Below are 16,263 nucleotides of genomic sequence, written 5' to 3'. Positions count from 1 at the left end.
GAATAATTATCCACATAGTATCTATTTCTTGCTTTAAACAAATTTTCAGCTATGTTTGTGACTCTTCTTATTCCTAAGAGTTTTCTGTATATTCTATAAGGAACTTCATTGAAAGCCTTAATTGATGTGCTTCTTTTTCTGGACAGCTTTGTAGTTTGTACCTCACCACAGTAAGTTAATAATTGAGGATTACACCTCCTTGAAGGCAGACTTTGCTTTCCAAAGGGCATCTGAGTGCAGATCTCACCATAACCACCGGTGCAGGAGAAATAGTTCTCACCTTCTTAGCTTAAATACATATTACAATTACAGAATGTGGTCTGCTAAATCACTTTTAATAGCACAACTTCATTTTCAATGGAAGAGATGCAATTTTGTCCTCTGGGAATTCCTATTCTTAGGAATAAAAGTTGCAAATACACGGCAGTGTGTTACATCTACAATTTCTGATACAAAATTATTTTGCATTGCTTTGTGAGACAGAAATTAAGAGTGCTTTCAGGTCAGAAGATTAAAGGAAAAACAATAAATATACACTTTAACCAGGGATATGGGCTCAGGGTAAGAGAAGTAGTTCTTGATCTACTGAGTCTCAGTAATTTGATGATCTCTTCAGAATCACTTCTTGCAGCATCATTCATCTGTCAGCCTAACGTTGTCTATGGCAGTAGCTCTTCTCCAAAATAAGAGAACCCTTTAAATTCTTCTTGATTGATTTGTTTTATAATTGTCTCATCCACCAGCGTTAATACTGGTTCTTCTCGTGTAAAGTCTTGATCAAAGTTATTTACATCCCTTTTGGTTTTCTGAGAAGAAAAACACAAATAAGGTGAATGGTAAAACAGCACAATAAAATAAAGGTGCTCTCCCTCCTCTCCATCCCCCCCAAAAGGCTGAATTTTCTGGAATGATTGAAATAAAAGAGGAGCTACTTCACACAAATAATAACAGACGTATGAGAGAAGCTACAGGAGCAAGTAGTATAAATGAGTTCAGGAGAGGCCACAGAAGCAGTACTATAAATGAGTTCCCAGAGACTCATGGGTCTCTGACAGGCGAAGGAATAGCAGTATGATGATAAAGCAGGAAGCTGAGATTAGGACTAGTTTAAAAAAGGCTCTGGCAGAGTAGGTGGTACGGCTGTTTCCTCTTAGATTTGAACATAATGGTATCTCAGTTCAGAGGCACAGAGTGAACTGATTTAATTGACTTCCCCACAACATACCCTACTGTTTGAACTCTAAAGTTAAATAGTGTCTCTATATCTGGCTACACTCACCCCTAAAAATCTGAGGTAAATCTTGCAACAGCTCTCAATCCAAAATCCCTGAGCCCCATAACTCAGATTTCCTAATGCAGCCAAATGTCACTCAGAGCACCATGGCAAAGTGTGAAATTCTGTCTCCAGAGAAATCCACCTCAGAACTCTTCTTTATTTCAATGGCATCAGGATTTCCCCATTGAACTCTAAAGCACCTCACTCCTTCAGCAAAGTTGGGCCAACAAAATGCAACTGTACATGTTCTGGGATAAGAGGTATTAACCAGAGACAGACTTGGGGAGGCTGACTTGCCATCCTCAGGACACTCACAGCAGTGACTATCTGTGACCACTTCCACGAAAAAACCCTCTAGACTACAGCAGAAGACATTCTCCATGGTCATTTCCTTGAACCTGCACTCTTCATGTTTTCCATGTTAGCAGCATATTTCAGGCCTGTACAGGTTCAGGGAATTGGAATGAGCATTTTTCTTTACACTTACACTCTTTTCTTGTTTCGTGGAATTTAATAATTACCTGAGTGATACTTAATGGAGGCATACTGACATATTGAAAACGAGCTTTGTGTTCATCCTGCATGTCTGAGATTAAGATGATACTAGAAACAGAATAGCTATTTGACTTGTAAAATGATAAAATCATATAGTCATACATCATAAAGTGCACTTATGTATTCCAAATGGGATACATGCCCTCTTCCAACGTAAGTAAATTTCTTCTAGAAAAAAAAAATATATAAATGAATTTCCTTCATCAGCTCTACTGAGACACTAAATAGTTTTCTTTCTCACAACTGTAAAATGGTCATAGCAACCTTCACCTACACTGTTTATAAGAACTCAATAGATACAGAGAAAGAATGGTCTATAAAAATGCAAGGGACTGTCACTTGTAAAAAAGTACTTTCTAAGCACAGGCAAACAAAAATCCACAACGTCTACCTGCAAAATTCCATTAAAAGGAAAGGAATATGGACTTAACAAACACATATCTATGTTTATATTGTTTACACTTGAAATATTTACTTCGTACATAAGGACTGGATGGAAAGTGTATGTGACCTGTACTCAGAACTGCACAAGGCATGAGGGACGTGGCTTTGGACTTCATGGGTTTTTTTTCCCAAGTCATTTGGGAAAATACTGCATAATAAGAATGAAATTCCATCTCAATTTTCAAATGCATTACACTGCAACTGTATCCATATTCTTCTTGTTCTCCATGTCCTACTGTACTATTTTCACACACTCATACAATGAATTTCCTGCAGGAATAGTCACTAAAGCAGAAGGAGGTAAGCAAATATCTGCAGAAAGTAGAATTCAAATTCAGAACTGTAGTTATATTCAAAAGAAAAATGACTATGCTCACACTTTAACCACTAGCTACTGAGGGCAAATAAGCTCTGAAGTAGCTGAACACAAATACAATAAGTATTATTTTCAGGTTTTCATATGGAATATATCTGTGAAAAGTGTTATTTCCTTGCTGAAGCTAAAACACCAAGATAACAAATTCCTCAAAGCCTTTCAGGGGCAATTGATTTCCAATAGCTACTTATTCCAGAAAACTATCACTAAGATTTTTGAACGTGTTGGATGAAAAAAAGAGTGCAAATGAGTACATCTGAAAAACTGTCCCACCACTGGTGTACCTAAATCCCATTGATTAAAAATAATTGTGCTTCCAGCAGAATTTTGAATCCCTAACACTTCTGAAACAATAACTGAAGGTATTTGCTTAGATTTGAAAGCCTACCATTTCTTATAAAATGCCTTCAAGACCAAAGGGTGAAACAGAAGTTTTTACTTTCTCAGATTTATAAACAATTCCATGTCATTTTGGCAGCACAGATGTAAATCATCCAATTTATTAATGGGACAAGTATGGAGCAATCTAAGATTGCAAAGATATGCTAACAAGTCTAATTAACCAATTGATGAACTGAAATTCAAAAAATCACAGGGAACAGGAGTGAATGAATGAAGCTGTACAAGACCAAAGGTACAGTTCATAACTAGTGCTTCTTTTCAGCTGATATTGAGAAACCCTCCCTAGCAACTTAGGCACTTTCTTCCTGAAGCTCGGACTATTTTGCACGGCTCCATCTGCTAAGACAAAACAGGTCTGGCCACATTTCTGCCACTATTGCTATTTTAATGTACTTGCATTGTGAATACTCTGTAGGCCAAGAGCATGACCCAATATACAGCTGCATCATGAGGGCTCAGGATGAAGGTATGAAGGGCCGTGGCTGTCTCCTAGCAGAGAAGCTGAGAAAAGGAGGAAGACTGGCAAGGTAAGGAGAACGTATGAAAGGAACAGGGTGCAGCTATTATCCAACTTTGAACATTCAGAAAATCACAAAGATAAAAGAAAAATATTTAGACTGGCTGGCATACGCATCATTTAAAATGCAGTAATTACATGGGTGGGATACTGTTTATTTAGCCTGCAGCTCCTGAGACTCTGGGACACATTATTTTAAACTTTTAAAACTTTTTTCCAGGTAAGATGTTTCAATTTCAGATGACTGAAGAAACTAAGGTATTAGGAAAGGAACCCCATGAAAACTACTGCTGTCCACCAAAACACACATTCAATTAGGCTTCAGCTGCTTATTTTCTCTCTAGACTACCCAAGAACCTTGTCTTCAGCATGCGTCAGTACTATATGAGAGCAGGGACACAGCAACTACCCAAAAACTTCCAACAGTAGGTGCCAAATTCCACACTGCACTGAAACTGCTCCACTGCAGGCAGCATGTGGGCAGAGTTGGTCTGACAAAGAGCAGCAGCAGTGCCATGGCACTAGCAGTGACTAAAAATGACATGACTCCAACTCTAAATCTCATCAGAAAGATGAGTTCTCCACCAGCAGAGTGGTGGAGAAGGAAGAGTGACTCACTGCCTCTAGCGCAGGAAATGTGTTGGCTGGTTTATCTTCTGTTTTTCTTTTTCCAAGCAGTGTGAATGCTTCAGAGGGCTCCTGTCTGAGCATTGACCTAATGTGACTTGCTTATCCTGGGAGACATAGTGGACTTGCTTCATGTGGGTATGATCTTATTAAATGTAACTTTTAGGCTACGGAAATAGAACCCCTTGCATTAATGAATAATAATATGACTACTACCCATCAAGGATGACAATTTTTAAGTCATTCATGTTTTATTCAATTCAAAGACATAAAGATATTGGAAATTGTAAAATACTATCTCTTCATAAAACACCATTTAATCAGCTTTCTAGTTGGCCTGTACAACTTTGGACAAAGCGATTATCATTTTTTGAGTCAAAATGTCTTTTTCTTCTTAATTTTTTTACGTAATTACTAAAAGATGCTGTTAATGAGAACACATTAAACAGTGGTTTTCTGAATTGTTTTTGTTTTCACTGCCACTTCACTAAAAATTAATTTTCTACGTACTCGAGCTTCAAACCTGCGTATTAAGCTTTCCAGTGTGGAAGGATTACCAGCCTTGTCTGTTAGTGATTACTAAATAACACTATATGAATTTCAACAATGAAAAAATAAATAAAAGCTGATGTTCATATCACTGAAAATACATTCAGAAAGTTAGAATCTGCCATTCCTTCCATTAATTAAATGAACCAAATGTGAATTACAAGAGCCTTTGGTATTGAAAAGCAACAGAAATCCTTGTAAGAAGGCACCTGACAGGGGGTGTTCCAAACCAGGGAACTCAGCAAAGCTTGGACACTTCATCAGTTGTGACATGAGGCCAAGAGGCTTGCTAGACTCTCTTCTGCCTAATAAGGATTAAATTAATTATCCAGTCTGGAGACATTAAGAGGTATCTCTCTTTACTCTTACTACTTACTTTCACTTAATTTGCAGAACATCACTGAAACTCTTTCAAATCCTTTGCAAGCTCATTGGCTCCACTAAATTGGTCTGGAATTGTCCATCAGGTTCAAAGGCAAATCAGAGGAGGTGAAGAAAAGATGGAGGTGGTGGCTAGAAAACTGCACTCCCACAAAAGACTCGGTTTTGTGTTTTAGTCTGACTGTCCTACACATTCACAATATACTGTTTAAATGTAAATATAGGAATCCTTTTTCAATCAATTAATAGATTTCTGTTTTGTTTAGTAGAATGAGGAGCTAATCCACAACAGACAGCTAATACAAGAAGTGAGAAATGATCATTCTACAATGAACCAGTATGTTGGAAGAAAAAAATATTGTGCTATAATAGTTTTCAGTAAGGAGACCTTTTAGCACAGAATACATACAAAGCCTATGTATGATTTTCATACTCTGAGATACGACAGCACAGAAATGCAGATTGGCATTTCTGTATCACTGAATGAAACATCTTTAACTTTTTTTCACTTCATTTTTCCATCAATAGCAGTACTTGATGCCTCTTCATATATTCTTCAAGTGAAATCCTGGATTCTGTCCTTCATTTGGGGAGCTTCACCAGAGAACCCTTCCAGTGTGGCTGCCAGCTGTATCAGCAACACATTCCACACTGAAAGGCACATTAAATGTGGGCAGAAAACTGCTGCAGCTTTTGCTGTGCAGCTGCAGAGGCACGAGGCAGCAGTGCAGCAGGAACAGGATGTGCAGCAAGAGTCATGCCTTCTCATATATTACAAGGTATCACTTAATTTTATCCAGAATTTTGCTTCAGTAAGAAATAAATGATTCCTGTGTTGGATACAGTATCATCAATAAGAAATTCTTAGATCAGGATGATAAGAGTTTAACCAGCTGATCTGAAGCACAAGGTTATGTGGCTAACCTCACACATCACTGTCCTCTCATTCACCTCTCCTTATTATGATAACAAAAACCACAGCACAGGCAGAGATCACTTTGCACCACCAATGATTGGCTCTCTTTTCATAAAGGTGAAGTAGTTTCTAAAAAGTTGAGACCAACTATAATGAGCACTCACTTTTGCATGTAATGCATGCTACATATATATAAATTTGGTATGAATGTGAAGGAAATGGGCTGAGAAATACAACACTTCAGGCCTGTCTTTCAGTTTATCCTCAAGATGTCTCTTCACAGGGTTTGCATACCCTGAGAATATGTATCAGTATCAGAAGTATTTCCTAGCATGTCTTACTTCTGAAGATATGAAATACAAGTTATCAAAATAACATTATAAGTTATTACTTTTTTCAGCCTGTTAATTGCTCTATTCACAAATGGAAGAGTTACAACACCCCAGTCATGAGCTGCAGTACATTCAGCTGAAGGTTATGATGATGAAAAAGGTTTTGAATGCAAGTAGCTTTTACAAATATACAAACATTCATTACTTCCAAGCAGAGGGTGAGATTCTGGATTCTACTTCTAGATTCTGCTTTCGTTAGATATAAAGAACAGCAAATAAAGTGAAAGCAGTGGGGAAAAAAACCCCACTCAATAAAGATGTTAATAGACAGAGAATCAGTATTTGTAAAGCCTGCCAACCCACGGAGTCCACAACTTAATATGCTATGGAAGGACACAGATATTTAAATAATAGATGCCAAGCTAATTCACAACACTATGCATTTTAAGGGGATCATTTGAGGTAAGTTAAGCTGAAACCACCTCTGTATTGAAACAGTATGTATCTTTCCTAGGAATGTGAAATGGGCCAAGTAGAAAGGTGAAATAATCGAAACAATTAGGGCTATAAACGTTTAATCACTACATGGCCAGAATGCCAGCCTTTGTATTTCACTCTTACCCTGATTTTCTCCTATCCTACAGCCCAAAACCATCACCACAAAACAAACAGCAAGGCAAACTAAATCAAAGCTCTGCAGGCACACTGACAACCACCCTGTGTTCACAGTCTGGGCAATGAACCTCACACAGAAGCCACTGTAAAACCGTTGTTCCCCCATCACTCTACTTGGGTATGGTTTTAGCATCACCATGAGTACACAGAACTGAAGTTATATATAGCAAACCTGCTTTGTTCATAGTCTGATTGCTAAAGCACAACAGTTACCACCGTGCTAAACCTTGATAGAGACAGATTTCACAGGAGCTTCAGGGTAGCTCAGCACCAGCTTCCCACCTCTGGTTAGTCCTTTACCCTCAAGATCGATCTTGTCCACCTTATCAGGGCTGGCTTCCATTAGGAGTCAACCATGACATAACCACTGCACATTAACTATGCCATGGTTTAATACTTGCATTTTTCAGAGTGAAAAAATTGCAGGGGAAGAGTGACAACTTCTGAATTTCTACACTACATTTTCCCCTTAGGGTAGGTTTCTTTGAGGAATTTCACCTCATGGGAAGCAATTTTATATTTCTACTTGAAGTGGGGAAGAAATACAAGAAGAGAAAGCAATGGAACCATCATATGAAAATACCCTTCACCTGCACAATGCAATTCGTATTGCAAATCTTATGATACACTCTACAAAGCAGATTTTCTATGTGTGCCTCTCTAATTCACATTATATTGGCAAGCTTCCACTGATACTGCCAACAGCTCTGAGGATATGATTACCAATGTCACCTCCCCTTTTATATCCAAGATTAGCCCATTTTCAGTTGTGTTCTCCTGCAACTGCATTTCAATCATTGTTGTTAGAGCAGTTACAGGAATCAGGGCTGGTGCATCTGCAGTGATATGCTAAACCACCTGCTGGTGAGTCCTCAAATACATGTGTAGAAGCCTTTTTGTCTTCCTGATCCCCAGCACTTTTGCACAAAGGACTAGCTAAATCCAGACAATGGAGCTGACCTGCAAAGAGAAAAAAGTGGTGTAGGAGGGTTGGTAAGTCTAGGGCACATGTCCCTAAAATTCCAGTGGCTTCCAGGAGACAACTCTTAAATCACTGAAAAATTACCCAAACACAGATAGTATAGCAGTGCACTGAGATATTTCACCAGATTTATTCTGTAAAAGATCAACAGATTACTTTCAGTTCTTCAAGCACTCACAAAGACAAGGAATAAACCAAGGAGACTGTGATGCTAGTAAATAGATGAAAGATGTAATGACATTTTTCAAGACGCTCGACGTATCCTGAATAAATACTGACCAACTGACTTTCTGCCTATAGTCATCTACCTGCTTAATTACAGAAAAGTAACACATTCTGGACACCTTCCTGAATATGACACGAAATCAGAAATATATAGGAATATCTTGTGATTCTAAGCCTCCTCCTCTGTCGAGGTGGCATTGACATACACATTGTGACACTTGACGCAAAGAAACACCACAGCATGAAAGGTTATTACCTCACAGTAGGACCATCATTCCAAGACTCAGTTACACACTAGGATGCTTTGCACTACAGGCCATAGAGTAGAAATGCTACAGAGCTTTTGGCACGACTGCCTTATTTTGGGAAACTCATGCCCTCTGATGCTCTATCTAGTTAAGAATAAAGCTTTTAGTTCAACATGGACGAGGCATATGACAGGCAAAATGGCTTAGCAGGTCTTACCTTATACAAATGGAGGAAGCTACACAGTGATGGTGTAATTTGAACACTACTGAATTGTTAGAGGTTATATTTTGAAGTGTAATGATTATTTTTAAGCTTCTGCAAGGACAGATTAAAATAAATATATATGTGACTTTAGAAAGCAGAGGAAGCTGCTTTTTCTTTTTAAAAATAATGCACATACAAATTGTAGACTAAAAATAATACAAATGGAGGAAGCTACACAGTGATGGTGTAATTTGAACACTACTGAATTGTTAGAGGTTATATTTTGAAGTGTAATGATTATTTTTAAGCTTCTGCAAGGACAGATTAAAATAAATATATATGTGACTTTAGAAAGCAGAGGAAGCTGCTTTTTCTTTTTAAAAATAATGCACATACAAATTGTAGACTAAAAATATTGCATTTTTTTAGGAATGCCTACTACTTCTGCATCTCCATACATCTCCTTTGCACCTTTCCTCCAGACACAATAACCACTTTTTTAGAATAGAGTGTTTATTTAAAGAGCACAGTAAGATATAGCAGAGTTTGTAGTGATATGGGCTTAATTCTTGGTTCTGCTACTGATCTGCCTTGAGCTTGAGTAATTCTCTTCACTATACATCTAGGTTTCTTCCTGTTTTTGTTCTCCTATACATGGGCTGTGATCTCTCTGTCTATCATTATATATGGTTGCTTGTCTGTCTTTCACTTATATGGCTTTTTGCACAACAGGAACCCCATCTTGCTGGGAATCTGAGTTGTTAATGCAGACATGACAGCACAAATTCAATTTCTTTTTCTTCTTGTTAAATATAAACACAGTCCTTCAAAGAGTCATGGGCAGTCACAGTCTTCAAATCCTTATCTTCCACACTCCATAATTAAGCTAAGGGAGTTGTTGTGTAGGTCCTTTGCAAACATGAATATGACATACAAGGAACAAGATCTGTGCTTAAGGTTTCTAATCAATATCTAGACTGAGTGTTCCTCTCATCCTGTATAATTTAAGCATATGACTTCTAGAGCATGCTTTTGAGAGGACCAGTGCAAGGTCTGTGCCTTCACAGTAACAAAATCCCTTATAACAGCACAGCAGCATAACAAGAAGAGAGCAGCAGCTAATGAAGTGCTAAGACTCCTTACCATTTAAAGGTCTTCCCTGTCCTGCTACTGAAGATAAGTAGCTACACATTAGCTGCTTCAGTCCACCATCTGCCTATTAGTGCATATGTCAAAGGAATTAAGTTTTGCACTAGTATGCTGGGTGGTGAACACATACATTGACAAAAGTTTTGCTGCCCATTTTGGATGAACATCCTAGTAAGACTTTATATTTGCATTAGCATAGTATACTGCTGGTATAAAAAGTTCTGCATGAGAAATAACCCCAAATAACCCCAAAGCCAAAGCTCTTTTTATACTCTAAGTTCACTGGACTCCAGCTGTGAGCAGGACTAGTCATGGACTACCAGCCTTCAAAGAGCCTTTGCTTTTTTCTGTAAATTCCTCTCCACCTTCTGATAAAGAGCCAGATGCTACTGCTTCTTAATCACCTTGTGTTTTTCCATTGGCTTTTACTGACATCAGAAACAGGCTCAACCCAGGAATATTATTTATGATCTACATTAATATAAAAATAAAATATTTCTGTTTGAATGCTTAAGAATGTACTGTAAGTAAACATGGTAAGATTATTTCACTTAATGGCTTAGATTACTTTACAAAAATAACACTGGAGATTAAAGCAGCCAAAAAGTGAAACAGAATTTCTGTTATTCTAAGGAAGCCCAAAAGGAAAGCAGGAACACTTTGGCTGCTTATTGCTCTATCCCAATGGGCACCACTTAACAATGTACATTTAACAGACAGTTAAATGAACTTAATTCTACAGTCTGAAAAGATTTTAGTGCTATAAGACCAGGACTCAACAAAACCAAACAAATACTGTTGAATCCCCAGTACAGAATCAAAAGAAGCATAATAAAAGTTGCCTAACTTATAAACACTTGGGAACCTGCACTGCTGGGAAGTAGCCTTCAAACTTCTGTAATTCTAGTGTTGTCGTAATCACAGCTAAAAACAGCTGCTGTAGGCACTGACACTGAAGAGAAAAAAACTCCCAAAAAATAAGACTAACTGAATGAAAAATTCTGGGAAAACAGAACCTTGTTAATTTGAAAAAAAACCAACATTGAAATCCTTTAAAAATACTAGCTCACTTACTCATGATTTCTCTAAGCTGCAATACAAGCTGCACATAAGCTCCTCAAAAGCCATATATTTACACTTTGGGCAAACTTAGTGATTGTACAAAGTGCCAAACTAGTTGAAGCTTTGGAGACCAAGGTCTTTCACTTTGTTGAGGGAAGCAGTAGAAGTGCTACAGACTTCTCTGTCTTGCCCTGCCACTTGCTAGACCGATTGGTATGAGCTATGTTGCAGGCAGTTATGGTACTGTTTGTTGCACACAACTGCCTGCTGCAAGTTCAACTGAGATCCTGAAATTCATTCCCTGACACTAGTGAATGCTTCTCAATCAGCAGCCACTTGGCTAACATTTGAACCAGTAGCAGAAAAGTGTAACATCTAGGAACAAGCAGTATGCAAAAAAAAGCGTTGGGTTTCTACTATTATGACTGTTTGTAACAAATCGTCTGTCTCGAAAGTCCACATCTATTTTTCTTTAGTTTTTCCAAAGGATGTGTATTAACCATTCTGACAAATAGATTCTATCCCATTTCTAAACCCTTTTTTGTTTTGTTACACCAGTACTATCACCACGGTGTCACTCTCAGAAGAAATCCCACAGTATTCTTATGCCTGAAATGTCTGCAGCAAGTGGGGAATACGTAAAGTGCAATGTTTAATAATGGTACATGAGGGTCTGAGGTCTCAAGATCACTCCCCAGTGTTTTGTCTAAGCAGTAACATGCAAAGGCATGCAGTATAGCCCCTTGCGTGCCCATCTGCTAAATGCTCATTGCCATGCACTGATGACTGAATGGAAATATATTATGAAACTGAAGGGACACCTCAAGGTTATTAGGCCTAAAAATGGACCTACCTTGACATTTTCCCCATATTGAAGGCCTTACCTTAAAGAGGGACATTCACACTGAAGCAAACTTGAAAAGAGAGAACATTTATACAAAAAGAAATTTACTTGGCCTGTAATTTCTTATGTTCCTTCTGGTGCTACTGAATGATACTGCATTTTATAGGATTTCTTCCCCACAGCGTAAAGGCAAAGTCATAATTCTGCATGGATGATGATACAATCTACTGTCACAAAAAAGCAGAGGCGTGCCAAAAAACCCCCACCAAAACAGTATCATGACTTCCCAACACCAGGTTAAAAATCCCTCATTAAAATGTAAAAAAAGTCTTTGCCTGTTAGCACTCATGTATGAAAACAAATCTGAGATTATAGAACTTATGTTTCAGGCTAACATATTTGAAAGTTTTCTCCAGAAATGTGGTCCCTCTTTAAGGATTCCAGCCATATTTCACAGTAAGCAGATGGTTGCTGCAGCAATTTAGACACACACCTCTCTAATTGAACACATTTTTGGGAGCTGTTCAGTGCGGCACCGACCCATGAGGCAGGTGCGGCCTCTGCCTGTTTGCTGTGCAAACAGCCCAGCTGCACATTCTGTAGGTGCTGATTTGTATTTTCTATTTATTTCCCAGTTTCCAAACACTGTGGGCATCCAGCTTGTCATTAAGTCATAGGCAAAGGGTTGCCAAAACTTTGCCGGTTTTTCACTCATTTAGGGGAGGGGGAAAAGAAAATTCATGGTGCTCAGTGACTCCAGTTGTAACCCAACATCATTGGCTAGGACTAGAATTTCATATTTGGGAATGATTTTATTTCAAACCTTTGCTGCAGTACAAAACTGAAAGAGGACACATTGCTGGCATCCTTAAGTCAAGACTTAACAAGGGAGCTCAGGTTCACAAGGAAACTGCATATAGACAATGTGGCTCAGATAATGATAACTAAGGGGGGAGGAACTTAAATAACATTTTGTCATTATCTTAGAGTTCCTGGAGCTAAGAGAGGTGCAAATTACTGTAGGAAATTTGAGACTGAGGATCAAGATGAAATCTGCTAACACTGAGGTCTGGTATAGCATAGAACACTCTTCCAAGGGAAGTCCTATGCATTCAGTCAATTTTAAAGCCAGGCTGACCTTGAGCATTTGTTTTATAACACTTCTCAGTCAGAACTTTGCCTTAAGCATCCTGACATTAACACAGAGTGGAAACTGAGGCACGAAAAAGTTATGTGATGAGGCCTGGACCACACTGTGAGTTTCTAGAAAATCTGGTGGAAGAACTTACACATCTTGCAATTCTTGAGTCTCTGGTTTTAGCTATTACATCAACTCCTACCCAAGAAGTCAGAACTCAAGAATGAATATACTAATATTCAGCAAATATTCTTAGTGATATAACAGTAGGAACAGAAGAGGCTGCAAAATGAAGGGAGTCACATCAGAGGAACTAAATGGGAGGGCAGCAGCTGTTGTTGCTCCATATTGCAAGACACAATTTTGCAATGCACTATCTTGTTCATTTTGTTTCTAATGCTCTTGATGAAAGTGAGCTTTTAGAATGGAAAACCAAAAAATTATGAATGCATTGAGAAAATTAAAATAATGTATTGTTCTGTGAAAGCCACATGTTGACAGTGAATCATTGTAATGCAATTATTTTGTTAACTTCATCTCCATAAAGCCACACTATGAATGGATTGCCACAGGCACTGATAAAGCCATTAGTGACAAAACTTTGGTTTAATTGCTAGAAAGAAATACATATGGCAAACATCTGTTTTACCAGGCTTTGTATTACCCTCTGGCTCAGAGTTCTTCAGCTTTTTCATGCTGAGGATGTCTTAGTCTCAAATTTTCCCAACCCTGATATCAACAACAGGGGGGATGAAAACAGCAAGTCTGTCTGTTTGCTTGCACGTTTCAAGGGTTGAAAGTGAAAACGTGGTCTGAAAGGACAGGAATGTGCCTGTAGTGAGAATGTCCTTGTTGTGCAGACTAACAGCTTCATCTGTCTCACAGCTCCTTGCAGCACACTGAGCCACTGTGAGCAAGAAATATGATAATGATTTTACTCTGCTAGTCCAATTATACTAAAACCATGAAGAAAACCCTCAGATGGCTGGAGCACATCTATGAGGAAGGAGAGTTGGGGTTGTTAAGCCTGGAGAAGAGAAGGCTCTGGGGAGATCTTGTTATTAAGGTCTTTCAGTACGTAAAGGGGGCTTAAAAGAAAGAAGGGGACAAACCTTTTAGTAGGGCCTGTTGTGATAGGACTCAGGGTAATGGTTTTAAAGTGAAAGAGGGTAGATTTAGACTAGATATAAGAAAGAAATTGATTATGATGAAGATAGTAGAACAGGTTGCTCAGATTGGTGATAGATGACCCATCTCTTGAAACATTCAAGGTCAGGGCTAGACATGGCTCTGAGTAACCTCATCTAGTTGATTAGGTTCACTGCAAGGGGGTTGGACTCAATGACCTTTAAAGGTGCTTTCCAAGCCATGAAATCGATGCTTATATGAGGCTACCACTGACTTCAACCAGACGAGTAACAAATTTTGGGCAGTGATCTTTTTCCATCCCTGGCAAGAGGGACTGCAGTATTGAGCATCTTTTTGCCACTTGGGCACACATATCTGAGCTTTACTGGCTAGTGTTAGTGACATGTCAGCAGGCCACAGGTTCACTCTGGAAAGCCTGCAGCTGGCCAGCTGTGCTCTCAGAAATGGCACAAAGAATTTCTAGCAGGGAATCTATAACAATATAAATTTCATTGATAGACATTAAAGATGAAGCAGCAATCTGTTTCAACCACTGTTTTTTCGGTATGGATAGACAAAATCATCCCATCATGCCACTAAGCAAGACCTACCACACCATGATATCAATGACTTTGGTAAGAAATTAATGTACTGCACCCCCTTGTTTTAATTTGTAATATGGCAAATGCACTCTGAAAAATGTAAATAACCACTTCAACCATAAGCCAGGAACACAGCCACAAAACAAAGAAAGATGGAGAACAGAGAATTGCTAAATGCTATCAAGGTGTTTGTGGTTCTTGGGCAATAAATTATCTTGCAAACCATCACCCGATCTTATGGCTACCAATCAAGGAAATGTCATTCTTCAAACGGAATAAAATTCCAGAAAGAATACATGGGATAAACAGCTCAACTTAGGAATAAAATGCCACAGAGGGATTTCTGTCTCACAAGAGTTGCTCTAGAGAAAAGATATGTCTGCACTAAAACTGTGCTTATTTCTTGCTATGAACTTACATATTAATGTCTTTGATAAAAGCAGCAGGGAAGAACAATATTATTCTGAAAATTTCAAGACAGTCTGTGACTGGTTTTAAGAACAGTGAAAATGATCTTCAGAAGATACTGCAAGACCACTGTCACTGGAGCTTAGATGTAACAAATATCCTGTTAATAGCTGTTCAAAGTTGCTTGTTTGCTAATGTACATGCTCCTGAGCTATTACTTTTTTCTACAGTAGCTTAACATTCATAATAGCTTTACATGGGACAAACTCTCAGTATAGTAAACTCTATATGTAAAATTAATTTTGCCACTGAAAAAACCTCCTAACTCTGGATTTATGAAAGGAAGATTGGTAGATAATATGTATCATAGGACTGGGCTCCAGTGCATTTTCACCCATTTGTAGTCTCTATTCCAAGTCATTAAGCAGGAGGAGAACTCAAAGATCCTTCACAGCAGGTTTCAGGGCCACAATGTCTGCTTCCATTGTCTGCTTCCTCGGATGACCTGCAGTGGCACTCCTGTCACTGCTTAGCAATCTAAACCTGGGCCATTTGTATGAGTGTTCTGCCCAGAGCACTCTTGCAAGCCTTCATAAAACATGGGTTTTCAAGGACCTTTTGGTCTTCACTAGTCTTCATTCCAAGGCTGAAAACAGTAAACAAATTTCAGCTCCCAAAACATAATTAGAATAATCAAATCATGTACAAACTACAAGGACATTAATGGTATATTTCTGGTATAATAAGGAACATAATTACATCCTATATTTCTGGTATAATAAGGAACATAATTATATCCATCCACAGTGTGAATGAGACTTAAAACCATCCTCAAAAGTCTGGCTAATAAATAGCCATGCAGTGTTTCTTCCAAGTCCAGTAGAAAAATTCAGACTTAAAGCTGGAAGAACTGAAGAGACAAACCTGAACTATGGAGAAGCACAGCAGAGAAAGGATGAAAAGTAACAGAAAAGCAAGCTGGCTGTGCTAATCAAGGAATTTATGTGCTATTGGAATCAGCAAAGTACTGAGGCAGAACAGCAGACTTTTCCACACTAGCACCTCCATGTCCTCCTTGGCAGAATATTCCATTGTCTGATGGGACCTCAGTGTTTGACCATTTTCCCTAATGACTTTACTTGTTTAGTGTCAGCATTTTATATTGCCCAGATATCATTTGAAAACATCTTACATGTTGTTCTATTTTGAAAGTGCTTACAAT

At 38.4% G+C, this 16,263-nt stretch overlaps 1 protein-coding gene across 1 annotated transcript in view; it reads right to left on the bottom strand.

Moving 5' to 3' along the window:
• Positions 1-376: 376 nt before the first annotated feature.
• The window catches only part of PRKCE (protein kinase C, epsilon), a 108,031-nt gene continuing 92,144 nt past the window's right edge, over positions 377-16,263 (bottom strand). Inside the window, exon 13 of the mRNA XM_009080581.1 lies at positions 377-806. Within this exon, the coding sequence (XP_009078829.1) occupies positions 660-806 (147 nt within the window). The 3' untranslated portion in view covers positions 377-659. The remainder of the gene's footprint in view (positions 807-16,263) is intronic.

The sequence above is a fragment of the Acanthisitta chloris genome, unplaced genomic scaffold (assembly GCF_000695815.1).
Source record: "Acanthisitta chloris isolate BGI_N310 unplaced genomic scaffold, ASM69581v1 scaffold3398, whole genome shotgun sequence".
NCBI lineage: Eukaryota > Metazoa > Chordata > Aves > Passeriformes > Acanthisittidae > Acanthisitta > Acanthisitta chloris.
This window is presented reverse-complemented; position numbering and strand designations above follow the sequence as displayed.